This window comes from Arabidopsis lyrata, assembly GCF_000004255.2.
Source record: "Arabidopsis lyrata subsp. lyrata unplaced genomic scaffold ARALYscaffold_7, whole genome shotgun sequence".
Classification (NCBI taxonomy): domain Eukaryota; kingdom Viridiplantae; phylum Streptophyta; class Magnoliopsida; order Brassicales; family Brassicaceae; genus Arabidopsis; species Arabidopsis lyrata.
In genome coordinates, this window is record NW_003302549.1 from 18382565 (window position 1) to 18409933 (window position 27369).

The 27369-nt window shown below is 36.0% G+C and overlaps 4 protein-coding genes across 5 annotated transcripts; 1 reads left to right on the forward strand and 3 right to left on the reverse strand.

Annotated features, from left to right (window-relative positions):
* Nucleotides 1-804: 804 nt before the first annotated feature.
* On the reverse strand, nucleotides 805-2895 carry LOC9306504 (40S ribosomal protein S3-3). Its single transcript, XM_021019440.1, has 6 exons — nucleotides 2775-2895; nucleotides 2540-2687; nucleotides 2278-2449; nucleotides 1519-1573; nucleotides 1311-1442; nucleotides 805-1219 (listed from the first exon to the last, which is right to left on the reverse strand). The coding sequence occupies exons 1-6, from the start codon at nucleotides 2802-2804 to the stop codon at nucleotides 1010-1012; spliced, it is 747 nt and encodes a 248-aa protein (XP_020875099.1). The 5' UTR covers nucleotides 2805-2895; the 3' UTR covers nucleotides 805-1009.
* Nucleotides 2896-3687: 792 nt separating this feature from the next.
* LOC9306505 (transcription factor TT2) lies at nucleotides 3688-5246 on the forward strand. The gene is made up of 3 exons (XM_021019148.1): nucleotides 3688-4318; nucleotides 4393-4522; nucleotides 4601-5246. The coding sequence occupies exons 1-3, from the start codon at nucleotides 4180-4182 to the stop codon at nucleotides 5115-5117; spliced, it is 786 nt and encodes a 261-aa protein (XP_020874807.1). The 5' UTR covers nucleotides 3688-4179; the 3' UTR covers nucleotides 5118-5246.
* A 2230-nt stretch (nucleotides 5247-7476) lies between these two features.
* LOC9304498 lies at nucleotides 7477-13627 on the reverse strand. Of its 2 annotated transcripts, none has more exons than XM_021018817.1 (19): nucleotides 13380-13627; nucleotides 12485-12786; nucleotides 12182-12373; nucleotides 12025-12108; nucleotides 11585-11644; nucleotides 11368-11412; nucleotides 11067-11266; nucleotides 10453-10860; nucleotides 10019-10145; nucleotides 9730-9927; nucleotides 9534-9623; nucleotides 9151-9213; nucleotides 8952-9026; nucleotides 8820-8870; nucleotides 8660-8737; nucleotides 8301-8435; nucleotides 8082-8189; nucleotides 7901-7966; nucleotides 7477-7796 (listed from the first exon to the last, which is right to left on the reverse strand). In XM_021018817.1, exons 2-19 carry the CDS (start codon nucleotides 12773-12775, stop codon nucleotides 7728-7730), a joined length of 2340 nt encoding a protein of 779 aa, XP_020874476.1. In that variant the 5' UTR covers nucleotides 12776-12786; nucleotides 13380-13627; the 3' UTR covers nucleotides 7477-7727. The 2 variants fall into 2 exon arrangements, with proteins under 2 accessions (XP_020874476.1, XP_020874475.1); XM_021018816.1 differs by having other exon boundaries at nucleotides 12473-12786.
* A 1696-nt stretch (nucleotides 13628-15323) lies between these two features.
* LOC9306506 (uncharacterized protein At1g04910) lies at nucleotides 15324-19097 on the reverse strand. The gene is made up of 9 exons (XM_021018814.1): nucleotides 18368-19097; nucleotides 17942-18085; nucleotides 17721-17793; nucleotides 17529-17599; nucleotides 17351-17439; nucleotides 16991-17123; nucleotides 16645-16877; nucleotides 16032-16508; nucleotides 15324-15950 (listed from the first exon to the last, which is right to left on the reverse strand). Exons 1-9 carry the CDS (start codon nucleotides 18857-18859, stop codon nucleotides 15731-15733), a joined length of 1932 nt encoding a protein of 643 aa, XP_020874473.1. The 5' UTR covers nucleotides 18860-19097; the 3' UTR covers nucleotides 15324-15730.
* Nucleotides 19098-27369: the final 8272 nt, after the last annotated feature.

Sequence of the window (27369 nt, forward strand, 5' to 3'; positions counted from 1 at the left end):
AACTCAACATTAAGAATACTTTCTAGAATCATAATTTACATTAAATTATATATGTAGAAAGAGATTTTTGTATTTTTCAAATGGTCAAGATAAAGTACAAAATTTCACGTTGAAATCCTATGTTTATGAATAGGAATGAGTCTATATATGAGATCTATTTTCTATAAAGCAATTTTAGATGCACCAAAACATGGTAAAAAAAAAGCTTTATGATAAACATTTCCTCAGATTTCTGTTTTGATGTTCACTTTAATAAAAAGATCATGAAACTTAAAAAAAAAAATTGAGTATTGAATGATATGAAAGAGAAAATAGAAATGATCTAAGGAGAAAAGAGAGTAGATGTTGAGAGACGACGAGTGAATCATAGAAGATAACGAGAAATATTGTAGTGAAAAATGTGAGAAACTTTTTACTACTTTGGAAAGATAATTCATATGGGTAAAGTAAAATCTTTTAAAATTCAATTGATTATATTTATACTCAAAGTATAAAAGTTTAAAATTAAATCCCGTGCGTTGCGCGGGTACACCATCTAGTCTACCCAATTAGCACTAATTTTATACCATTCCCTAATATATGATTTTTTTTTTTATTTTTTTACAGACCTCTAATATAATTTTATTAATGATGTTTGATGAATTTTATCTAGCATGTATGTAAAAAATAAACTCCTTAATATACTCTTTTGGCTAATGGATTGGAATTTTTTTGACTACTACAATTGGTTTGACATTGCAAAAAACGTAAAATCAATTGAGAGAAATAATTGTTTTGGCTTAATAACATTTTTAAAACCCAATATGTTAAAAACCACAATTTAAGATAAAGGCAAATCGTCAAAAGATTTTAACAAACGAATACGAAAAACATACACCCATATCCTTGATTTGTAATTCAACCACAAGAACTTAAAAAGTATTATCTTAAAATAACATAAGAAAACTAGTACTGTCCCAAAAAAAGAACCATCCCCATTAGGTTTTAAACAAGAAAACGAAAAGGCTCTCTAAGCAACTGGCATTGCGGGATAATCTGTGGTTGTTAACGGGGCTTCCGGTACAAGAGCAGTAGGAGCAACAACCTGAGCAGGTGCGATGTAAACATCATCTTCTTTCGGTGTATGGATGATCACAACATCAGGCAATGGTGTCATCGGTCCTAGTTTGCCCTTGGGGTCCCAGTCAAGCATGATCTTCACTTTGAGTCCTAGCACACCCTGCACATGCGATTAACCAGACTCGGGTTACACAAGAGCTCTCTAGATATAAAGTGGTTCAAGCAACAGGTTTCCACTATGAAGAACTGACCTGTCTAAGAAGAACATGCCTAACTGCAGCATCAATGTATTCCTTGGTTGGCTGACCTGAGGAAACCATGTAACCATCCTTGAATTTCATCGACTTAGCACGTGCAGCACGGAGTTTTCCACTCACAATGACCTACAAAACATTTTGTAAGCACACTATAGAGGTATTCAGAAAAAATGTAACGGAAAACAGTGAGGCTTGTACTGACTTCGCATCCTTTAGCTCCACTCTCCATAACAAACCTCAACACACCATAGCAAGCCCTATCCAACAAAAGATCACAGCACTATCAACATTCTGAGCTTAAGAGACGAAAACATCAAATCATACTTTGAAGAATATTATCAAATTTACAAGAAGCCTGAGAGGTTCAATGATTTGAATACCTAAGCAACTAATTTAAACCCAATGCCTATTGTGATAATCGCAGGTAGTAAATAAGAATAGCTCACTATACTTGTTCTAAAGGACGCAGCTAGCACCTAGTCCAAGACTGATGCACGGTCAGCAGTAAGACAAGTTTACTAATACACATTATTTGATATGCAGTTTGTTAATCAACCATGGATAGAAAACAACATTGGCTTAACTACATTAACACATAGTCTACGCTACCATACAAATAGCAAACTCCAATTTGTCTCGTGCTTTAAGCCATACATAGAGAAATACATCAAATTGATTCAGGATACTTCACTACATAAACACACTATTTTAACGCAGTTTGTTAATCATCCATGGATAGAAAACGACACTGGATCACCACCTAGATAAACTACATTAACAAATAGTCTAAGTACCATTATCTCCGATTTGTTTCATGCTTAAATCAATAAACAGAAAAAAAAAAAAACATTAAACTGAGTCAGGATACTTCACTACATTAACACAATCTTAAGCATCAATCTAACAAATCAACACCTCAATGATAGCTACAAAAGGATGCAGCAATAGAAAAATGTCATACCTACGAACGGCAAGACCACCAAGAAGCTTGTAACGAAGAGACTCAGCCTGAGCAATAGCACAAAGACCTCTGTTAGCAACCTTCTCAGCATAAAGCTCAACACTGTCCTGAGGAAATCTGAATCTCTTTTGTACAAGAGATGTCAATTCCCTAATCCTCCTTCCCTTCTCACCTAAAGTAAAACAGAGTATCATCAAATCGATATCATAGAAACAGAAAAATCCGAATCAGAGCAAGGTTAAACGAAAATGAAGCAACATACCGAGAACGTTTTGAGTACGAGTGGCTCTAATGATGATCTCAGTACGCATAGGAGTGACACGAACCTCAACGCCAGAGTAACCATCTTCAGCAAGCTCTCTTGTTAGAACCTCATTGAGCTCAGCGTAAAACACACCATCGGCTACGAACTACAAAAAAAAGTTTTTTTTTGTGTGAAGCTTAAGAAACGATACATTGATAGAGAGATAAAGAGAGGGGAGGGAAAAAGATTTCACCTTTCTCTTCTTGCTGATCTGAGTCGCCATGTTTGTTGTTGCAAAGCTTGAGGAGGCTAGAGACAAAAACCCTAGATTCGGTGAAGAGAGTGCGTTAAGGAGTGAAATGATAAAATTGTGTGGTTATTATATAAAGTTAAGAGCAAGGCCCGGCCTTTTAAAGGCCCATTTCTATCAACAAGCGACAATAGACAGAGGGACTGAATATAAAAATACAACTTATGTTTAATGAGAAAATCAAAATTGAGTAAAACAAGTAAAAAAATTAAGAAAATTATTTTCTTGAAGTTTTTAAACCCTCATCTTTTGGTAAAGAGTAGAATCATTTTCAGTATCAATAAACCAAATATAAACCAAATAAATCATTATATTAATTTATAATTTATTTTAAAATGTTTTAGGAAAGTTGAGGGGGTTTTTACACATTTTTATGTAACTATGAGAGGGAATAAAATTATAATATGTAACTAAGATAGGGAATAAACAAAAATATTATATGGTATATTTATTTAGCGTATTCAGTCGTCACCAGTTTCCCAAAACCAAATTTGAAATTTATACTAGTATTTTTGAAGTACATTTTTAGCGGATGGGTTAAATTGTTATCCGAAAAATTTGGTACCCGACCCGATAAAAAATTACAAATCGTATAATATATATATTTTTTTTATTTTCAAAGATTAGCACCGGGTATTCGGTTGCCGACTTCCCAAAAAACAAATTTAGGACTAACAATCAACGCCGATGGCAGGAGGTTTCCGCAAACTTACCATGAACTAAACGAAACTTATCATGTATTAAACATTTGAACAGAAGCTCATAACTCCAACTGATCCAAGCAAAACAATTTGGTTCCAGTAAAAATCAAACTCATACACACTGAGGTGAAAAGGGTGCAATCTTATTTCCCTAGGTCCTAAACCCAATTACTATTATTAGGTCATCTTGTTTCGTTGTATATTTAAGAGTGATAAAATATCAGCCTTCTATTAGCATGAGTATAATGACACTATAACCGTTTACCATATTGAAATGGAATAATTTACTTAATGTAATACATTTGTCTCTTAGTAAAAAAAAAGAAAAGAAAAATGTAATACATTTGTATTTGCTTGAAATACTTTTGACTTCTCTCAACACAATTCACACCTGGTTTATAAAAAGTCTTTTCTTGATGTTAAAATTCGGTAGAATTAATCTCACCAAAGCTAATTATTACCAGGTGAAAAAAGCATTACAATTTCAAAGTGTGTATGACAGAGGTTTTAGAAAGCGACTGATGTACGGACATAGCAACAACTCCCCTATAAAGATACTCAGCTAAACACAAAAACAGAATCTATTCTCAACACAACACTAAAGACAATTGTACCAACCACACAACCATAAGAGAGAGAAAAAGAGAATGGGAAAGAGAGCAACTACAAGTGTGAAGAGAGAAGAGTTAAACAGAGGAGCTTGGACTGATCATGAAGACAAGATCCTAAGAGATTACATCACGACTCACGGCGAAGGCAAATGGAGCAATCTCCCGAACCAAGCTGGTAAGAATCTATCTATCTATTCGATCCGTCTTTATATCTCCTACGTACAATAATTGTCTTGGCACACATAAAAGGTCTCAAGAGGTGTGGCAAAAGCTGTAGACTTCGGTGGAAGAACTACTTAAGACCGGGGATAAAGCGCGGTAACATCTCATCTGATGAAGAAGAACTCATAATCCGTCTCCATAATCTTCTTGGGAACAGGTTTTTCACCAAACACATAGAATTTTTCCTTTTGTAGTAAAATTATTTGTTATATGTGTGACATAATAATTAATGCAGATGGTCGTTGATAGCTGGGAGGCTTCCAGGCCGAACAGACAATGAAATAAAGAATCATTGGAACTCAAACCTCCGCAAAAGACTTCCCAAAACTCAAACCAAGCAATCAAAACGTATAAAACATTCGACAAACAACGAGAATAATGTATGTGTTATACGTACAAAGGCGATTAGGTGCTCAAAGGCTCTTCTCTTCTCGGATCTCGCTCTTCAGAAGCAGAGTAGTACTAGTAGTATCAGTCCACTACCTCTGAAAGAACAAGAGAAGGATCAAGGTGGGTCTTCGTTGATGGGAGATCTCGACTTCGATTTCGATAGGATCCACTCTGAGTTTCACTTCCCGGATTTGATGGATTTTGATGGTTTGGACTGTGGAAACGTTACATCTCTTGTTTCATCTAACGAGATTTTGGGAGATTTGGTTCCTGCTCAAGGTAATCTCGATCTCAATAGACCTTTCACTTCTTGTCATCATCGCGGCGACGATGAAGATTGGCTCCGAGACTTCACTTGTTGAGCCTATCGCAAAAATCTACGTTACTACTACATATTTCTCTATACGGACAAAACAAAAGTATACGTGTATTTGTCTGTACGCTTCTAATTTCTTAACTTACTAAAGAGACCAAGAAAAACAAATATTAATCACAATTTGAGTGTTATAGATATGTTTTTTTTTTGTCTTTAAGAAAATGATGCAAATATTTTTGATAGATATGATTTTGTGAAATTAATTTATGCATGAGCAAATGATAGAGCTTTTATTATATCCTAACCACCGCTTAACTACCCTACCCATAAATTCTACTTGCGTTATTAATCTTGGTAATACGAACCCACTTTACAATGTTGTATATCGAAATTTCACTTTAATATACAATGTATAATCCATTTATAGGCAGGCAAAGTCATAAATGTAAGGAATTTTTTTTTCTTCTCATTTTTGGAATCATCGTATAAAGAGATACTAGATGATTGTTTTAAGTCATTGGCGTCATTGTAGGTTATTAATATTTTTGACATATTACCAAATCTGTGGCCATGTAAATTATAAGAGAAAAAATCAATCTAACTAGTTTTTTTAATGTAAAAATTGTTTTAAAAACAAATAAAAATTTTTTATTGAAAAAATCAATAAAACTTATTTTCATTTAAAAAAAAAATTTATTTTTAGATTGTATGGGATTAGAAACAGGTATGCGAAAGCGATTTTAAAAATAATTTTGGGAAGCATGTATGTGTAGAAAGCATATATATTAAATACATCATACCATTTTATTAAAAGATTTTAAATCGAATACATAATATTAAATATATATTTATCAATACAATTAAAGATAAAAATCATAATGCTCAAAGTTAGAATTTTAGATCATCATTTATTCTCATTTTCATCAACTTCATCAAACACAACCTAACCTTTTTTTTTTTTTTACTTATAATAGTCTAATAATCTTCAACAAGGTTTAAAGACTAAAACTATCTTGGTTATAATACAATTCTAGGTCACATTCGTAGAGAAGAAGAAAACTATTAGCAAAGATTCATATTCTTTCATTTTTTGAACTAATTATGATTAAAAAAATTTTTTTGTGCATAAGGTAATATAAACATAAATTTGCTTCCAAATTATTTACTTTAACAAGCTTCCAAAATATAAACTACAAATATTATAACGCCTTTGAAAGTGACCATATTGGTTTCAGTCACCCTATATGTGATAGGGAAAACTACGTTAAGCAAGAATAACAGCCTAATTTATATATTGTATTATCATTTTTATAGTTGTCTACTTAAAGAGTCTTATTCATCGGCAAAAAGGTATTTATACATAAGCATGCATTTCATTTTAGAAAAATTCTTTGAGCGGCGGCTGCTGGTTTTGGGAGAGTTTCTAACGATTATGTAAAAAGAGTCCAAAAAGTTCTAAATAACATTTAACAACGATTATTTTTAATTTAGGTTTTTTTGTTCAATTTAATATGATCATAAAAATCAAAAGTCCGCATATAGGGTGGGTCCTAATCTAGTTATACACAATTTCTAAATGTTTTAGTCTTAAAAAAATGTTCACACTTACAATTCGACATTAATACAGTATCACATTTTATATTGCAGCAAAATATTTGCAAAGTTTCAGAAAAATGCAATGCAACATATGAATTTAACGTTTAAAACGATACTCAGTGGCGGATCTAGAAAATATTTTTACCGGGGGCAAAGTACTATACCGACTTTTCGAGATAAAAAAGTAATTCATTATATAGGAATGGTATGGTCAGAGTCAATTGCAACGTTAGACCTTTTAAAAGTCCGATACACTTTTTTAGTTTTTTAATATTGCTACATTATAAACATTGTTTCGAAATAAACCGATAAAAATACTACATTAAAAAGATATTTAAGAGAAAGCTAAATAAGAAAAGAAAAACCAATCTAAACAAAATGAAAATAATATTGATTTTGGAAATACTAAGTCTAGAATAGGAAAGATAAACAATTAATGCTAAGATTAGGGAATAAAATAAGTAAAAAAGGAACGAAACTGAAAAAAAAAAAAAAAAGAAGGGGCATCGTGGGATATGATCATGGTTTAAGGGGTGGCAAGTTGCTTCATTCTACCATTTGACTTAATAAATCTTTACTAAAATTAATGAAAATACAAAAAAAATTGATTTTTTGCTGGGGGCAGCTGCCCCCCTCTTCCACTACGTAGATCCGCCCATGCTCCTAGATACAGCGTTAAGACCCTCGCCCGCGAGATGTGTGAGTAGGATATTATTAGTCAGAGAAATAGAATATCTAGTAATCTGTGAAACGTGACATCATTCTTTGTACAAAATGGTGCATTTAAATAGTATTTTAACATTTCCATCTTATGCACAAATAAAAGATCCGTAGGCTATTATTAAAGATTTAAGAGTTAAAACACCAACTGTGTTTGTGTTTGAAGGATACAAAGGAGATGATGGTTCTCTCTATCAAATCCTTATCTATGGAAGTCTTTTTCCATAGACAATTTTCTCAAACAGTAAGTTACAAATACAGAATCGATGGCACTTTTATCGCGAGGTATTGTGTTCTGTTCCCACCAACAAGACTTGTTTTACGTATACATGTAGTTATCCTATAGCTTCTGAATGAAGGAAAGAACAAGATCTGTATGTACAGAAAAGAGTTGTGTATCCACGAATAGCTGTTCGCATCATAATAGAAAAGCCGTATGTTAGCAAAGTTCTAGTCTTTATAGAAACTATTTGAATATGAAGCATATCCAATGAGAATACAAAGGGCTCTCACCTTCATGAACGGGCGCTGACGACTAGGAAAGGAGTCGATGAAACTTTCCTTTAGGAGAAGTGATACCTGAAAGATAGAGAGAACAAAATCAAGCTTAACATTGTAATATAGTCTAAAGTTGATAAATCGTCTAAAGAGGATAGCAAAACATGTTCTCTATTCTAAAACTACATATAATAACCTTATCGTTGTTGGATTGCACATTTGTTATAGTGTGTGACTGCAGACTAGAGCAAAGAGAATCCAGGTACGACCTTAGGACATCCAGGAAGCCTTTTGCAGCATCCACCTTTGGATAATCAAACACAATTGATGACAGATGGTTAGAAATAGCACATGACATGGCAAATCGCAAATGCAATGATAAAAAAAAAAAATACACAGAGAGCATATCAGAAACCTGCACATCAGTACATTCATATACTGGTCTTTTCTTTGCTAGATAGCTTTCTCCAACGAGCTTTGAGTGATAAGGACTTAGTGCATTATATAAGTCTCGATACTGAGGCAGCTGAGGCATACTTGGTGACTTAACCTGAAATGTCATTAGAATATAGACTGTGAACATGTGCAGGTTCTAGTAATTGTCCAAGGGGCTATCAATATGTCATATGTAGAAGGGACTCTGGATATATGGAGCTTTGTTACCAAAAATGTGATTCCTAAGAAGGATATTTTGCTTCTACAGAAGGCCATAAAAAAACCCCGGTAACATGAGATCATTAACAGAAAATAATGAGGGCAAAGGCAAAAACTGACCTGGTTCTTAAGAACATCCACTACGATAACATTTGTTAGTTTCGACTGAACTTCGCTTGTTTTGTTCTTTACCCCAACCTAGAATGAGCATAGCTTGTTAAGCAATATTAATAATTATGATACGGATCTTATTACGTAGGAATCATGTTTACAAACTCACTATGTACGGGACTGGGGCATCCAAAAATTCCAGCATATCATCTGGCAATGCCTGGAAATCAAGACAAGCCATTAATCCTACATGGGTTACTTACAGATCTTCAGTGAACACCAGACAGAAACAGGATAATACCGGCATTAAAAGGCTCTGCCACCGAAAGGGACGGATTACTGGGATAATTGATAGAACTGATGCTGCTAAGATTCCCTACGTAGTTCACATAAAAGACAAAACAACCCAGATAATTATATTAAAGAGGACGATGCAATATTTGAAGATTAAAAAAAATACAGTAGACTTAATAGATGATGTCACAGAGTATGTGCTTTACCAAATTAGAGCAAACAAATACAATCTGTTTCTCAAGCAGTGCTCCTGCTAGGATCATCAAGACCTGCAAAAGAAAAGAGAAATATCAGAATTTAAGTTAAATCTGTCCAAATGCAGGAAGTAGTAGTATCAGTAGAAAATCAATCGCAGTAACCAGAGAAAGAATGCATTAACATTATCATAAAAACATTGAAACTCGGAGTCCACATAGTTCCAGCATATAACACTTGTGGAAACCATATGAGACTACCAAAAAACAGGAATATTAAATTACTAGGAGATCATAAATATAATTGTGTTATTTTTTTCTATTTTGTACATATGAATCAGCATCACAGAAACCGCAAAGTCATGAAAAGAAAATATGGAAAAGCAAGAAATCACATTGTCAAGCCGCAGTGATCCACATAACGAAGCAACAGCCCATGTTGATAGTGCAGCTGCTTCTTCCTCAGCCATGAGTGCTGTGTGTGCCTGAAAACCAAGGAAGATAAGAGTTTTGGGAAAGTCATATACAGACTTCCAGATGTTATGAAATGCAGAAAAATTATACGACTGTCGGATACAACTAGGTTGATACCTCCACGAGTTCTAGACTAGTGCTGCATGATCTTCGGTCAATTGCTGATCCAGGAGTATGCAATGCCACTTCATCAGGTCTATGATATTCAACCGGATGAAGATGCTCCAAAGGATGAAATGTAATAGTTGAACCTCTTGCAGGGCATTTTAATTGGTAATACTCACATAGAATTTGCAGCGACCCATTTTTTTTGGACTGATAGAGATTTGTTAAGTTAGAGCATTAGGCGTAGGATGATGGCACAGACACAACATAGAAAACTTCCAAGAAAGCAAAGTAGACAAACCTTTGCCCACTCAAGAATATCAAAATTACTGCTTGTATCATCTTGACCAGAAAAGGATGCTTCATCTGTCTCAGTATCATCTGCACTGGTCCTAGAATGCCTCCTCTCACAAGGAGCAGCCTGAAAGCTGCAAGAAGCAAGTTATATGCTTTGCAGAAGTATAAAAGAAAAGAAAAAACAAATAAATGCTAACCCTCATAAAGCGATACAAAATTTTCTCTTAACCACAAATGCACTGTAATATAAGGTTTCGACTCGCAGGATTCTTTCGATCTACTGGTAATACTTTGCAAATATGATCAACAAGATCATCGTAAAGTTATCAGTACTGGGTGATATTTTATATGTATATTTTTATACATATTTAATCAACAGACAGGTTAAGAGATTGCTTGTCATGCGAATTAATAGATGAAGAGATTTTGATGATGTACCTAGTGCTAGAATCAGAGATCTCATCCAAATACGGGCACCGAAGAAGGGGGCCAGGATCTGGTAAACAACTTTCTCTGCCTTGCTTAATAATTGGTAAGGAATCATCAGCTTTGGGGACATAGTCGTTAGACTCTGCAGAACCAGATGTCTTCTCAACAATTGTCTTTAGTGGATCCAAGTTGACGTCAACTTTCTGATTCGCCTCACAAGTCCCATTTTCTGAAATTTCGTCAGCATTAGGGAGTTCTGAACCTGCTTCAACAGTTTGTTCTTTTGTGTTCCCAGAGTCTCTTTGTTGGGGTGATGAATCATTTAAGCTATCTTCATTGCTGAAATCTGTTGGGGGTTCTAAAGATGCACTACTGATGCCACTCATCAAATGCTCCAGTCTTTCTTCCAAGAAGATGCTACATCAGAAGGATTATCAATGTGAGCACAACTTCAAAAAGCGAATTTTGCAACAAGGAATTAATGCATTTCTTGAATTATACAAGCCAAACATATTTTTGTGGGATGATAAAACATGTACTATGATAGATTCTGTTTATGTCATACTAGAATAACCTGAATTGCGTGAAGGCAAAAAAAAAATCAGAAGCGAGTCGATACACACCTATTTAATACACCAAAATGCAATTCAAAAAACGGCAGTCTGGTAAGGATGCAATAGCATCTGCGAGTTGTCATAACATAGCGACTTAATGAAGAGCAAGCAGGTTGTTTGTCCAAAACTGTGGAAAGCAATCTGGACGGTTTGTTCACTATTTCTTCCACTAGCAAGCAACATCCATACAAAGTAGAATTATCAGCAACCTGAAGGGAAAATATCACGAAAGTTACTCATCCAAATAGAGAAGCTACAATGTAATAAAGGTTTTATACAAAAGAGATAGTTTGGCCACGATGATGCTTACCTGTAACCTAAATACAAATGAAAGGTCACTTGGTCTAAGATGTTCCTGCAAAGTTAACATCACCGGTTTTTAAATTAGTGTATGTTTTCGTATATAAATCTTAGCTGTGTGAATCAAAGTTGACACAATGATTAACCACAATATTTTCCCAATATCAAAAAATTAAATCCAGTACAAAGATCAATCTTTACATCTACACTCCACATCAGGCAAATACCTGACTGAGAATGATCTCACTCAACTCGCTCATGGAAGGAGTTCTCTCAACAGCATGGACCTGAACCCAATAATCACCAGTATTAACTTAAAAAGACATAACAAGCAAAAAGTATGAGTATAAAGAACGTAGTTCTTACATGTAAACAAAGTAAACCATCAAGGGTAAAATGCAACAGAAACATTTATTCATAAATCTACTGGAATTAAAAAAACCTGCTAACACTTTAGAAGAGCTTCAAAAGTGGGTGCGTACTAGCGAAGTATCATACGTAGAGAACCAACATAAATTTTAAAGTATGACTACCATTATGAGAAAATTTTACATTCTATACCAGTTTCGACTTAATAGGTTGACCCATAAAGCACCAGAAAACTAGTTATGTACTACAGAACTGAGAAGCAATAAAGGTATGAAATGAGGAAAAATGAATTAAGCACCTCAATGCCTCCAGGAAAGCAAAATGAATGAAGATCCTTGTATTTAATTGGAGGCTGCTTATCGGGAGGGTACACAAGTAAGACCTGAAAATAAAGTAATACTTAGACTAAGCAGCTTGCATATGAGAAAATATATATACAAAAAATGATACCTCACCTGTGGTTCAAGACTGGGTTCTACACGGGAATGAATTTGAGAAACCAATGCACTTCGCAATCTCCCAGACGAGCCTTCAGATTTTCGTGCAATGTACTGCCTCTCAAGTGCTTGGATATCACAATTAGGATGAAGTCCAACAACAACAACGCTTTCAAAAAGCCTTGATGGATCTTTCAATGGTTTATGATCCTGTTTGAGATAAGTTAGTACCAAAAGTGTATATAGTGACATGAAATGTAGTTGTTTCTTCATCAAAGAGATTGGTAGTTCAAATTTTAAAACACACACCATATAGTGCACCTGAAATTTCGCCCATTGACGCTTTTGGCTAGTCAAAACCTCAGGATTATACATTACACTCTTGGTCTTAGGAGTTTCATAGAAGTTTTTAACCGCTTTTGAAACCTGCCTCTGTAACCTCTCCAGAGGGCTATCACTACCTTCATCTTTCGACGAAAAGACAACAGAAGGCCTTGGCGGGTTTATCGCAGAAGCCGCAGCAGCAAAAGCCATTGCAACATCTTCTGAAGTCTGCATAAAAAACGAAGCACCCCAACTCGGACTACTACTTCCTTCCTCATTCTTGGCCATAACTTACTTCACTACAAGAGAAATAACACAAAGTATCAGTAACAACCACACTTGAGGATACAAAATCATATAAAGATTACAAGAGAGAGAGACTGTTGATTAAAAACTGGTAAAGGATCATGCTTTATCTATATTAGTTTACCAAAGTGGTCCATAAGTGAAGATAGATAACTCAAATTGAGGAAAATATAATTCCCCAAGTATTTAAAGACAGTGATAGGTAGGTAATGAGAAACTCTCTTGCAATAAATCATAACCAAAAATCAGCCTTTTAAGGATTTTGATTAAGGATTAGTACAAACATAAAGGACAAAATAAATTCAGAAAAGCGACGTCAGTGAGACTAAAAAGTTAGATCCATCTGTTCAATTCTTAGACTTTAAAATCCCTAAATTTAGATAGCAAAATTACCAAAACAAAATAACAAATCACCCAACAAAACTTCATTATTCTCAGGAATTTGATGATACCTCTGATAAGCTTAAGGAACTAAAAAAAAACAAAATTCAAAAGTAACTTTGGAATTGAAAAAAAAAACAGAACAGAGACTAATCAGACAATAAGATAAGACAAAAACAGTAAGAAGATGAAGAAGATCTCTCACCTACGCAAAAACTTAAAGCAAGCAATTGAAAAAACTCTGAAACCAAATTGGAACTTAGAAAAAAGGGTGACCTAGTTTCTTCTTCAGAGAAAAGAAGAAGTTTGTTTATTATTATGAAGGAGGAGGAAGATGATGGTGATGATGAGAAAGATGATCCTCGTGGGTTCAAAAAAGTTAAGAGAAAATAATAAGAAGGCTGCGAGCGAGCGAGAGACAAAGAGACGAAGAGAGGGTCAGTTTCTTTTTTCTTCTTCATAATATCTTCTTCTTCTTCTCTATTCAAGTTTTGTCGTTTTGTGTCGTGAGACTATTAAGACCAATCATGACATAATGTGGAATTTGCTGTTGAATACCGGTTTTGTCCCTTTCAATTTTCTCTTCCATTTTTTTTTAAAAATTTCTTTTTAGCATCATCAGCTTTTCTTTCTTCTATCATGCCCATTGAGTAAATAATTTATTAAAAGTGGTATATTTGTTTTTTTTTTTAAATGTATAAGAATAACTTGGAGTCATGAATATTGAAAATTTTGAGAGGATGCAAATCAAATTTTTAGTTGGAGACGATTATAGAAAAAAATAAATTAATTCAGATATTTTTGTTTTCAATTGAAAGATATTAATTTGTATTCATATAGTTTAAGTTTATTGCAAATATTTATAACAACAACCTAGTGGTTGACAACAAAAAAAATCAACCTAGTGACATTTATCACCTAAACATCGTCAAAATTTTCTTTTATCACCAAAACTTTTACTGAATATCAAGTCAATAGCAACACACAAAAACAAACCCAACTTCATTCTCAATTTATCTTTTCGCAAATGTCAAATATATCATTATCATTATCAAAAGAGGCACATATTTACATGACCTCTTCTAATTATATTTATGTAGTATCTTAGTAGAAAAAACGGTTAAAAACAACCTGAACATTTTGTCATATACGCGTTTATAAAATTCAAATACCATATATGAATTAATAAACGTTATACATAAACCAACATTGACTTAGAAGGTGTTAATCAAATGTTAATTTTCGTTGATTAAACCACCATTGTATACTTGATGTAGCACATGATTGGTTCAAAACGGCGTAGTTTTGGTTATGGTACTTACTTAGACTCAAAACGATATGGTGTTGAATATGTAGAATAATTTTTTTAAAATTTATTATTAAAACCGTCATTTTGAGTATTTAGAATATTTTTAAAACAACTTATTATTAAAACTTAATTTATTATGCGTACTTAAAACGAAGTTGTTTTGAGTCTATGTACACACTATAGCCAAGACGATGTCATTTTAAACCATTTGCGTGTTATGTCAATTGTCCAGTAGCATCTTAGTCATCGAAAATTAACGGTTGACTAACACCGTCTAAGTCAATGTTGGTTTTCGCATAGTGTTTATTAATTTATGTATGTAATTTGAATTTTACAACGGTTCAGATAGAAAAATGCATTATATTAAAATTTAGGTAAAAAACGCATTGGCAAAATGATTTGGTAGATATTGGCCATTTTCCATATCTTAGTAGTAGTAGTCAATGGGTAACATTTTGAATAATATAAACCATGACCAAGCTAGTTTTCCATTTGGTCACGTACTAGTAGCGAACGTCCGTAGTATGTGGTCACCGAATTTACATAACCACTTGCCACTATGTATAGGGTTTGCCGGTTTGGTAGTGGCTATAAAGCCACAAACGTTTGTTGGCTAATCGGTGGCATTTTAGCCACGAATCACCATTTATTGGTGGCTATATATATAATGACTTTTCTAACTACTATATTTTTATGGCTATCTGATGATCGCTTAACAATACCGACTATACAGTCAAATCCATGGTGAAAGTTTTTTTTTTTTCTTTAATGGTGGAACATGGTTCGTTTTATTATATCTACAACTCAATAGCTAGAGCCTAGAAAGAGAGAAGATAAAGATTATCTGCAGAAATATATATTCTATGTTATTAATGCGTGGAAAAGAACAAAAAGAGTTGTTCTGAGTTAAGAAAAAATGACAATTGTAGTGTTACAAACAATGTGAATCCTATTTTGTTTACCCACTTCAACAAATCTCCATGGCATAGCTGAAGCCGAGCTTTATCAGTAGAAATTGGACTGATGATGAACAATTGAGCGGAGTTTCTTTCTTATAAACGATTCCAGTAAGATACTGTCTCCGTACTTCTCTAATCTGTCTCTGAAACCATTTTCTAGTATTGAGCTTTGGTAATCATCACCCTCTCTAGCTTCAGGACACAAAAAATCACAATTCCCTTCTTCTTTTTTTGCTAACTGTAAATCTCAGGCTACTAAAAAATATTACCAGAAACATCTCTCCATGTTTATGTACGTCGCATCACACCCTCTTCTTCTGTATTCTCGCAAATACACCCGGGAAGAGGATTTGAGTAGAAACTCTCTTCCAGCTTCGGGAACTCTCCCGGCTCTCTGTTATATGGAGCTCCATTTCGGTCTTTATGTAGCTTTTTCACTTTGGAGCTGAACTTTTTCCATGAAATTCTCCCCTCATCCAACGCATCAACAAGTTTCACAAAGTTCATCCTGCATCGAAAAAAAAGAAGATGTGACCAAAATGATACCTTTTTACTACAAACAAGTGGTGTATTCAGGAGGAGTATTTACTTGTCTGGATTTATTGTTTTTTTGAAGTCCTCGAATCGCCTGTGACCTTGAACCGCTTTTGCCATGTTCCCATCATATGTGTAGAGAAATACCTCACTCTGAAGTGCAACAATATAATCTAAACCAGCCAACATATTCTGGTGGTTATTAAAAGGACTCAGCTCTTCTTTGGTGGCAAGAATTGAATGTGAGAAAATGTTGGGGAAGTCTGTGTTGAGAGGATCCATGCTTCCATTTCCATATGCTTCACCAGCTACGAGGTAAATCCGGGAGCTGGATGGGAATTCCAAAGCCCTTAGTAAAAGCGAGGTTTCCCTTGGAGTCAACGGACAACCACCTTGCAATCTTCTCTCTGTTCCATTTATTTCTTTTTCCTTCCAATGACTAACCTCATACCGCATCTGCCGTAATTCTTCGTCTTCTTCAGCTGTCAAACTATGACTGCAGCCTGTGAAAGCCAGCATATCCTTCTCATACCTGTGGGATATTTCAGTATTTGCATGACTACACCAAACCAATTCAAACTGGTCTTGCATCTAGATTTATCAAAATAAACTTGCATATGGCCCAATGTCAAATAAATATGATGTGACAAACAGACAAAGCTACTTGCCTTAAATGAAGAGCAAGGTATGGACCTCTGTTCTGCCTCATTCTAGAAACTAGAACGTTTCCCAGTTCCTCTATTGGAGCTGAATATTTAAGTGCCCTATAATTTACTCGGCAACGAAGCTTTTGTACAGAATCAGGCAGGTCGTTGTTTGCGAGCCGAGAATCAGTGTGAGTTAAGTACATTACAATATGCTGTTTCAACAATGGAAGGACCTCTCTCTTGTAGTAACCAACCTGTAATAAAGAAAAAAAATTACTGACTGGGGCCTTCTTGAAAACAACTGTAGGCAAATATTAGTGAACCAAGCCCCCCAATATGGCATTATTAACAAGAAAGTAATCTTGACCTTAGACCACGATATAGGTGTCTTAACGAAAGGCTCAATTCCGGCTAATTCTGATGGCAGCATCTCAACTATGTGAATATCATCCTTCAACTCCTCTATGAAGTGTTGCCAATCAAATAGATCCTTAAAGCCACTACAAACACGGTGTAATAAGGAAGTAAGCTAAAGAGCAGATAATAAAACGAACTGAAAGTCACTTCTCATGACTCTTACTGCTTTAATTATTTTTCTTTAGTATGAAAAGAACAAAGATGCAATCTGTTTAACTACAAAATCTTCTTTAATTAGGTGCACTCTAAGTTACGTGCTTTAGTAAGGATGTGAGAATAATCAAATGCCTTAATAAATTTTGGAACTAACCTGTCATCTGCCCAATATGAGCTGTGATCAAGTGAGGGAAGAACCAAAGTTGCCTTCATAATTTTAGCAACTGCAACCATATCACATATCTGCATTCTAAAATAGTTAAACGCATCAGCCTAGAACTTATAAACAGAAGATAGGTTGAGAAACATTGAGAAACACACAAAAGCCTGACCCCAAATCTCATTTGGTTTAGTCCTCCATTAGCATTTATGAGAAGGTAGCCATTCGTATTAACACCTAACTCTGCAGATAATATATACTCACGGTAAGAACTTATAGAAGAGAACAAGAACTACAAATACAAAAAGAAAAAAAAAAACTGCTACTAATAGGACTAAAAGTATATGTTTTGCCAAGGGCATACTTTTGCGACTCCTTGGACTGTCAATGCACTGCGAGAAATTTCCACTCTCAGGTTTTGCCCAAACACCTGAATACTGAATGAAGAATAAAAACAAGATTTAAGTAGAAAGCTCTATACCAAGATTCACCAGAGTAGAGAATGAAGATGCAAATTAATCCACTTTAAAGCTTGTGCCCAATGAAGCAGTGGAAGAAAATCCGGTACTCAGAGATAAGACTTACTTCAACTACACTGTTTTGGTCACCCACAACGTCTGAAGCAACCATAACCAAAGTTGGATCAACATCATTCCCTCCATCTTTATAGATATAATCATGGGAGCTATGATCAAGTAGATTTACTCGGGGAATTGAGTTGGATAAATCCTAGAAAGAAGAAATTACCAAAGTCATCAGAAATGTGAAGAAGAACTTAATCAAGCAGCCAAACACACACACCTCAAGGTGGAAACATAGATACACATCCACATTTAAGCAACATCAAAACACAATTTATCAAGTTGTAGAACAGAAACAAAGGCCAAACACAAATGTTCAAGAAGAGAGAAACTCTAAACACTACTAGCATCAACCTTAATCAAGCAGGTTCTAGTACCAGAGAAACAAAGGCCAAACACACAATAAAAATAGAGCAGAAAAACGAAGAACCTGATGGGAAGCAGCACCATCAATGGCAGATCCAAGCCAGCCAGTAGCACAAATCTTGAAAACACCCAAAAACAAACAAACACCACAAAAGGCAAAAAACATCCAATGGCCAAGTTTCTTCCTCTCTCTCAAACTAAAATCCGAAACAACCGATCCCATGGGCTTCCTCAACAAACCTTTCACAACTCTCTCTCTCAACTGACCATACGTCTGATGCTTTCTATTGAGAGCAGAATCAAATCCACCGCTCGGATCTGAACCGGAAGAACCAGAAACAATCTCTGATCTAGGTGAGTTAAGCGGCAGATCGATCTCGTGATGAACTCTCAAGGTCGAAGTGTTGTTGCCATCACCGACGTGAGTATTGCTGCTACTACCTCCGGAACCGCCGCGTTTGAATGATTGAGCACGACGGGTCATAGGACCGGAAAATCGAGGGCTGTTGACATGATGTTGAGGGACGCCATCGCCACCGTCGTGGTGGTGGCCCATTTCAAGCTCTTCTTCGATTGTTGCTATCTTTTTACGAAGAAGACGAAGACGAAGACGAAGGAAGATAAAACAAAATTGTTATGAGTTTTCTGCTTATCTTTGCAAATTCTTCAATTATCGAATTTTGTTTTGTTTTGTTGTTTCCTCTTCTACCTCTCTTTTAGATTCAAGTGGGAAACTGAGATTTGTTTGAGACTCGATTTTGCGTTTTGTTAGTGTTTTTACTGTTTTTCTCAAGTTTTAATTTTATTTATTTTCTGTTATTACTATTACATAGTACACGTTTTGATTGGTGAATAAATAAACAAAAAATTGTGAAGGAAATCAAATAGTACCAATTTGCCAAGTTGGGACCAACAAGGGAAAATAAACGAGTATCAGCTGCCAAGCTGTTCAAATAAATACACTCCTCTAGTTGAGGGTGATTTTCCGATTGCGAATAAAGAGAAAATGTGACTCTAATCGATGAAGTGTATAACATGAATTTTCTGTTTTATGGAACAATTAATAGCGAACAGTCATGTCGAAGATTTCAAAGCAACTCAACTCAACGAAAGATCAATCCGGAAAAAAAAATAAGCGGATTAAAGAGATATTATTGGTCTTTTCCGCTCATTCCTCCTCTTTTTTTTTCCGTATTACATAGATAATTTCGTTATAATTAGATATTATCAGATCAAACTCTATCAAAAGATAACGGATTACATACAAAAAAACAGAGAAATTTTATGAAAGCAAGGCAACAAATGCCAAAAGGACCGACAAAAGATAGATAGATGATACAAATCATAAACATGAACTATAAGAATTCTCAAGACAACAATTCTAATGATTTCGTGAATGATTGCATCCAATACAACCGGAGTGGTTAACGCAACTGCCTCAAAGGCTGAGAAGAGCATACGGCAGGAAGAAAATCCTTGCAAAACCGATAATGCTTAAACATCCAAACCACTCCATAAAGGAGGAAATATTCGGAAGAGAAATTGCTCTATAAAAAAGATGACTGTTTAAATCACATCTTCGAAAGTTATATCCCTACAATCTCTTAAATCATTCTACTAAACAACATATCACATCTCAAATATTTTACATTAAAACTCAGAACAATAACTCTCACATTTTCTCGAAAATCTGAAGCTTCGTCCAACCACGTTAATCAATTTTGACTAAAGCATTGAATCTTTTTCTTTTGAATAAAATGTAAAATTTATTCGAAAAAACTTTTTTACATCAAGTGCAGCATATGTTTATACGATTTAGAGATACATTCGTCTAAAGAAAAAACTTATAAAAGCTTTGTGGTTATCTTGATGTAAACCAAGTCACCACGCAACCTTCATATTTTCCATCCCCTTGCTCTCGAATCGACGAAATTCTATTTCGGACTTGCTTATACAGTCTTTTGACTAGTTGGCTTGCTGGAATTGGAGTTTCACCATGTCTTCTGTTGTTTCTTTCTACCCACAAAGCATGTATTGAAAGCTGGAAGCAATACCTTACAAGAAATAGTTGATCATGTCTTAGGGAGTTCTCCTTTAGGAGATTGATAATGTGGTGCCATCTTGTTGTGAATCGTGTGGACAGAAGCTTGGAGATAGAGCAGACCAGACTTCCCTTGAGTAGCAACACATGAAGAACATGTGGTTTTGGGTTCCCGACGGATGTTGACAGAGGACACACGAGGAGTTTGCGCCGACATTCCAACGCATCATTCCATCCCCTGTTGTTAAATGGTTTAGTGTTGCAAGCCAAGCTAGGAACGAGTACTAGGTATAGCATGTGAGAACCATATACGTTTGTACTATCTTTGGCTTAGTAACACAAATAGCCTCCCAGGTTTCCTTGTGCTAAAAGTTTCCGTAAACCGATCTCATTTTCCTTTCCAAAGTGCTATATCCTCTGTTTCTGACAGCCCTAGGTTACGAATGTCCTAGAATACTGTCTCCAGCTGATTTAAGTGTACATTCATGTGTCTCCTTCGTCTGTGGTTCAGTATAGCTTCAACCACTGTTGATTTAATGCCAATTCCCATGTCAATACAACCTCGCTAGCCCGTAATCTCTATTAAACGCCCTATTGTGGACCAATTGTCATACGAAAAAGAAATGTTCTTTCCATTCTGCACCTCATACTTGACAAAATCGGATGCTATATCCCGATATTTCAGAAGCCTTCTCCAAATGAAGCATTGAATTTTTTTTCTAGGAGACAAACCAAAGTTTATCTTAAGCAAAATCAGTCCTAAAGATGAAGATAAGATAAAACTATTAGCATTAAAGACAATGATAAATAATTGTTATGCGATAATAATTTGCTAGCACTTAATTGTGGTTGAACACAAGTAAACTGAAAACATAAGTACTTAGGGGACACGGGAGGAATAATTTATTATATGATGATCCGGCTGTACGGATCTAAACTCAAAATTTACAGATTTAAAAAGAAAAACATTGTGGTCTTTTAAAAACAAAATTTGAATATATGACGTTGATGACAAAAGCCAATAAGAAAGGTGTGTTTGGCAAAAGGTTGAGCTAATGATACGCATATAGTGCAATCTATCTTAAGAGAACCCTAACCGAACCAAACCATATTTTAAAAACTAACTAAATCGAAAAACCTAGCCTACTAATCTCTTGTGGATTATACAAACCAATCTGAGCGGCAAAGACTAAACATTCGCTCTAAGACGCAGCTAAACCCCCAAGAAAAAAACCTGAGAACAAAGGAAAATTGAGAATATCGAGAGTGAAGGTCTATGGAGTACCGTTGGAGGCTCTAAGACGCAGCAAGACAACAAATGCCAAAAGGACCGACAAAAGATAGATAGATGATACAAATGATAAACATGAACTATAAGAATTCTCAAGATAACAATTCTAATGATTTCGTGAATGATTGCATCCAATACAACCGGAGTGGTTAACGCAACCGCCTCAAAGGCTAAAAAGAGCATACGGCAGGAAGAAAATCCTTGCAAAACCGATAATGCTTAAACATCCAAACCACTCCATAAAGGAGGAAATATTTGGAAGATAAATTGCTCTATAAAAGAGATGGCTGTATAAATCACATCTTCGAAAGTTATACCCCTACAATCTCTTAAATCATTCTACTAAACAACATATCACATCTCAAATATTTTACATTAAAACTCAGAACAATAACTCTCACATTTTCTCGAAAATCTGAAGCTTCGTCCAACCACGTTAATCAATTTTGACTAAAGCATTGAATCTTTTTCTTTTGAATAAAATGTAAAATTTATTCGAAAAAACATTTTTACATCAAGTGCAGCATATGTTTATACGATTTAGAGATACATTCGTCTAAAGAAAAAACTTATAAAAGCTTTGTGGTTATCTTGATGTAAACCAAGTCACCATGCAACCTTCATATTTTCCATCCCCTTGCTCTCGAATCGACGAAATTCTATTTCGGACTTGCTTATACAGTCTTTTGACTAGTTGGCTTGCTGGAATTGGAGTTTCACCATGTCTTCTGTTGTTTCTTTCTACCCACAAAGCATGTATTGAAAGCTGGAAGCAATACCTTACAAGAAATAGTTGATCATGTCTTAGGGAGTTCTCCTTTAGGAGATTGATAATGTGGTGCCATCTTGTTGTGAATCGTGTGGAGAGAAGCTTGGAGATAGAGCAGACCAGACTTCCCTTGAGTAGCAACACATGAAGAACATGTGGTTTTGGGTTCCCGACGGATGTTGACAGAGGACACACGAGGAGTTTGCGCCGACATTCCAACGCATCATTCTATCCCCTATTGTTAAATGGTTTAGTGTTGCAAGCCAAGCTAGGAACGAGTACTTAGGTATAGCATGTGAGAACCATATACGTTTGTACCATTCTATCTTTGGCTTAGTAACACAAATAGCCTCCCAGGTTTCCCTTGTGCTAAAAGTTTCCGTAAACCGATCTCATTTTCCTTTCCAAAGTGCTATATCCTCTGTTTCTGACAGCCCTAGGTTACGAATGTCCTAGAATACTGTCTCCAGCTGATTTAAGTGTACATTCATGTGTCTCCTTCGTCTGTGGTTCAGTATAGCTTCAACCACTGTTGATTTAATGCCAATTCCCATGTCAATACAACCTCGCTAGCCCGTAATCTCTATTAAACGCCCCATTGTGGACCAATGTCATACGAAAAAGAAATGTTCTTTCCATTCTGCACCTCATACTTGACAAAATCGGATGCTATATCCCGATATTTCATAAGCTTTCTCCAAATAAAGCATTGATTTTTTTTTCTGGGAGACAAACCAAAGTTTATCTTAAGTAAAATCAGTCCTAAAGATGAAGATAAGATAAAACTGTTAGCATTAAAAACAATGATAAATAATTGTGATGCGATAATAATTTGCTAGCACTTAAACTGAAAACATAAGTACTTAGGGGACACGGGAGGAATAATTTATTATATGATGATCCGGCTGTACGGATCTAAACTCAAAATTTACAGATTTAAAAAGAAAAACATTGTGGTCTTTTAAAAACAAAATTTGAATATATGACGTTGATGACAAAAGCCAATAAGAAAGGTGTGTTTGGCAAAAGGTTGAGCTATTGATACGCATATAGTGCAATCTGTCTTAAGAGAACCCTAACCGAACCAAACCATATTTTTAAAACTAACCAAATCAAAAAACCTAGCCTACTAATCTCTTGTGGATTATACAAACCAATCTGAGCGGCAAAGACTAAACATTCGCTCTAAGACGCAGGTAAACCCCCAAGAAAAAAACTTGAGAACAAAGGAAAATTGAGAATATCGAGAGTGAAGGTCTATGGAGTACCGTTGGAGGCTCTAAGACGCAGCTAACCCCCCCCCCCCAATACAGTACTTGCTTCCGGTTCTTTAGATGGTGTCGCTCACTATCAAATCGAACCATGCGAGTATGGTCGCTGACGGAGGCTAGTGTGCCCACTCCCGAATATATCATTTCTGCACGAGCAAAGCTCAATATATATGCCTAAAGATTTTTGAAGTCTCCATTGTCGATCACCCTTGGACTTTTTGTATTCCGTCCGTTGACTTAAAGCATGCCTATCCTTACACGCCAGTTTTAAGTTTTAACTCTTAAATATTGGTTGTCTAGAAACAAAATTTGAATTTTGGATAGCACATTATGGGTAATTAATAGAGCTTGTAATTTGTAAAGAGTGAGATGGTATAGAGCTTCAATGCTTCATGAAGTGGGATGAAACAATATATGGGTTTGTTTTAACATTTTACTTGCAAAAAGTTCACTTATGCATGGTACTATAATTTTAACTTTTAACAATGATATATCCTTAGCTACCACTAGGTGAAGGTGAAGCAATTAATACAGGCAGTGTTTGAGGCGGCAACTTTCGTGTCGTAAAGTCTTGGTAGATGTAATACTCGATAGTTTCGTCCAGCAAAAAATCTTGGAGAAAACCACCTACCTTACATATATATATTATCGTTTGCCTTGATAGACATGAAAACATTAGAACACACTCTCAAAAATTGGAAGTTCTCGAAGAAATAGACATTGAAGAGGGAGCAAACCAAATAATTGCTGACGTGGAGGGCGAACCTATAGGCGATTAGGGTTTTTGGCGTTTGAAGCACGTATGTCGCCGTCGGCGGCTTCTTCGCGTCGATCTGAGGAAGATCCGGCGCTGGAGAGCAGTGGAGGAGTGTCTCCAGTGGTTGCAGTTGGTCGAACAGAGGGAAACGAGGGTTTGCAAAGGTTTGAGGAGGTGGTATCAGAAAGTTCTATGGGAAAGTCGAAGGAAAATAATTCAAATCAGCTGGAAGTCGTTAACCAGGAAGTATCATCGTCGGTCCCAGTGGCTACTGGCAAAAACGAGAAGAGATCTTGGGTTAGTGTCGCTCAAAAACATGTTTTCACCAAACAAAAGTTCGTGGTTTCAGAAGTGGAGGGGCAAGAGAAAGTTGTAGTACCAAGAGAGGTGTTTGCAGGAAAACCATTATGGGAAGATTTCTTGATCGGAAAGTTCCTCAATACAAAAGCGCCACACGTCGGGAAAATTCATATGATCGTGAATAAAATCTGGCGAATGGGTGATAGGTCTTCTTTGATTGATGTCTATGAAGTAAACGAAAACACGGTCAAATTTCGAGTTAGAAATGAGGTAATGCGAAGGAGAGTGCTGAATAGAGGGATGTGGAACATCATGGATATTCCAATGATCATCTCGAAATGGACTCCATATGAAGAGGAGGCACAGCCAGCTATGAAATCTATCCCACTTTGGGTGACTTTAACAAATGTCCCGCCAACTTTGTTCACAGATAAGGGTCTGGAGTTCTTATCTAGCGCAGTAGGCGAGCCTAAACGACTCCATCCGAAAACGGACACGTGTGTTAGTTTTGACGAAGCACAAATCTTGGTTGAAGCGGATCTGACTAAGGAATTACCAAAGGAGTATATATTCACAAGTGAAGAAGAAGGAGAATTGGATGTCGTGATAAAATACTCATACCCTTGGCTTCCTCCAAGATGTAGCTGCTGTCTCAAATGGGGACATTTACAAACGACCTGTCTAACAGCTATGGCTAAGAACATGCAAGATCACCAACCTACAGAAGCAGCACTCATGGTAGAATCAGTCAATAAGGCCCTTTTAGTTGCTGATAAAAGTAGTGATAGTCCAAAGGCAGCTGCTGTTGTCGAAGAGACAAGTATGGAGGAAAAAGATAAGGAGCAGGAACAGGGCTGGATAACACCAAAACACGGTCGCAGTCCGGGAAAGAGACAAGAGGGGCTTAAATTTGGTGAGGTTTCTATTTTATCTAACTCTTACTCTGCTCTTAGTGGAGAAGAGGAATCAGGCGAAGAAACTAAGAATGATGGAAATAACAAAGCTGCAGAGCTTATGGAAAATAAGGACTCACAACCGGAGGCGTCTCTTGTGGTAACTAAAGAAGCTCCAGGTCCAATAAAGCCTAAGGGGAGTAAGGCAGAGCTCTCGTTGCGTCCTTCACTTCCCCGAGAATCAAAAACAGCTCACAAAATCGTATCAAACCCTTCTACTCAATATACTAGGGATCGAACTAGAGATCAGAGTAAAAGGATCCCTCCCAAACATCTTTAATGTCGGGTTTCTTTTGGAATGTTCGCGGCCTCAACAAATCATCAAAACATTCCGTTATTAAGAAATGGGTAACTGATCAGAATTTCAAGTTTGGTTGTTTGATAGAAACAAGAGTAAAGGAGAGAAACGCGTTTCGGTTGGGAAGTCAGTTGTTCAATGATTGGACGGTGTTGACAAATTATGAATACAACAGACGAGGTCGTCTCTGGGTAGTTTGGAGAGGTAGTGTACGTCTAAGTCCATTCTACAAAAGTGGTCAACTAATAACATGTTCTGTAAAATTGGAGGACCAAGAGGATGAATTTTTTTGCTCTTTTGTGTATGCGTCGAATTTTGTGGAAGAACGCAAGGTTTTATGGAATGAGTTGAGGGATCACGCTGATTCTCCTATCATTCGTAGCAAACCCTGGATAATATTTGGTGATTTTAATGAGATTCTAGACATGGCAGAGCACTCAAAGATGGAGGACAATCCAGTGATTACATCGGGAATGAGGGATTTTCAGATGGTGGTGAACCATTGCTCCATCTCGGATCTAGCTTCCCATGGACCGCTGTTCACATGGTGCAACAAAAGAGAGAATGATTTAATCTCTAAAAAGCTGGATAGAGTTATGGTAAATGATGCTTGGCTCCGAGTTTATCCGCAATCTTATAGCGTGTTTGAAGCTGGAGGGTGTTCCGATCACCTACGTTGTCGAATAAATTTGAATACTGATGCTGGGGGACAGGTCAGTGGTCGTAAACCTTTTAAGTTCGTCAATGCACTTACAACTATGGAGGAGTTTAATCCGATGGTTGCAAGCTACTGGGAAGAAACAGAGGCCATTTTTCTGTCTACCTCATCACTTCATCGTTTCTCAAAAAAATTAAAGGGGCTTAAGCCCAAGATTCGAATCATGGCAAAAGATAGACTGGGAGATTTGGAGAAGAAGACAAAGGAAGCCTATGAAACACTTTGTCAAAAGCAGGAGATAAATCTCAGAAACCCTTCATCGAGAGCTATGGAAGAAGAAACTGAAGCCTACAGTAGATGGGATCTAGTGGCTGGTTTAGAGGAGCGATACCTTAAACAAAAATCAAAACTGCATTGGTTGGATGTTGGGGACAAAAACAATAAAACTTTCCACAGAGCGGCTGCGACAAGAGAAGCACAAAACTCAATCAGAGAAATCCAGAGTGAAGATGGTTCTGTGACGTTCAAAGGAGAACAAATAAAAGAGGAGGCTGAAAGATTCTTTAGGGAATTTCTGCAGTTAATCCCGAATGATTATGAAGGTACAACAGTTGGTGAGCTCCAAGACTTGTTGCCGTTTAGATGCTCAGAAACGGATAAAGAAATGCTCACAGGTACAATTTCGGCTGATGAGATTAAGACAGTGTTATTTTCCATACCAAATGATA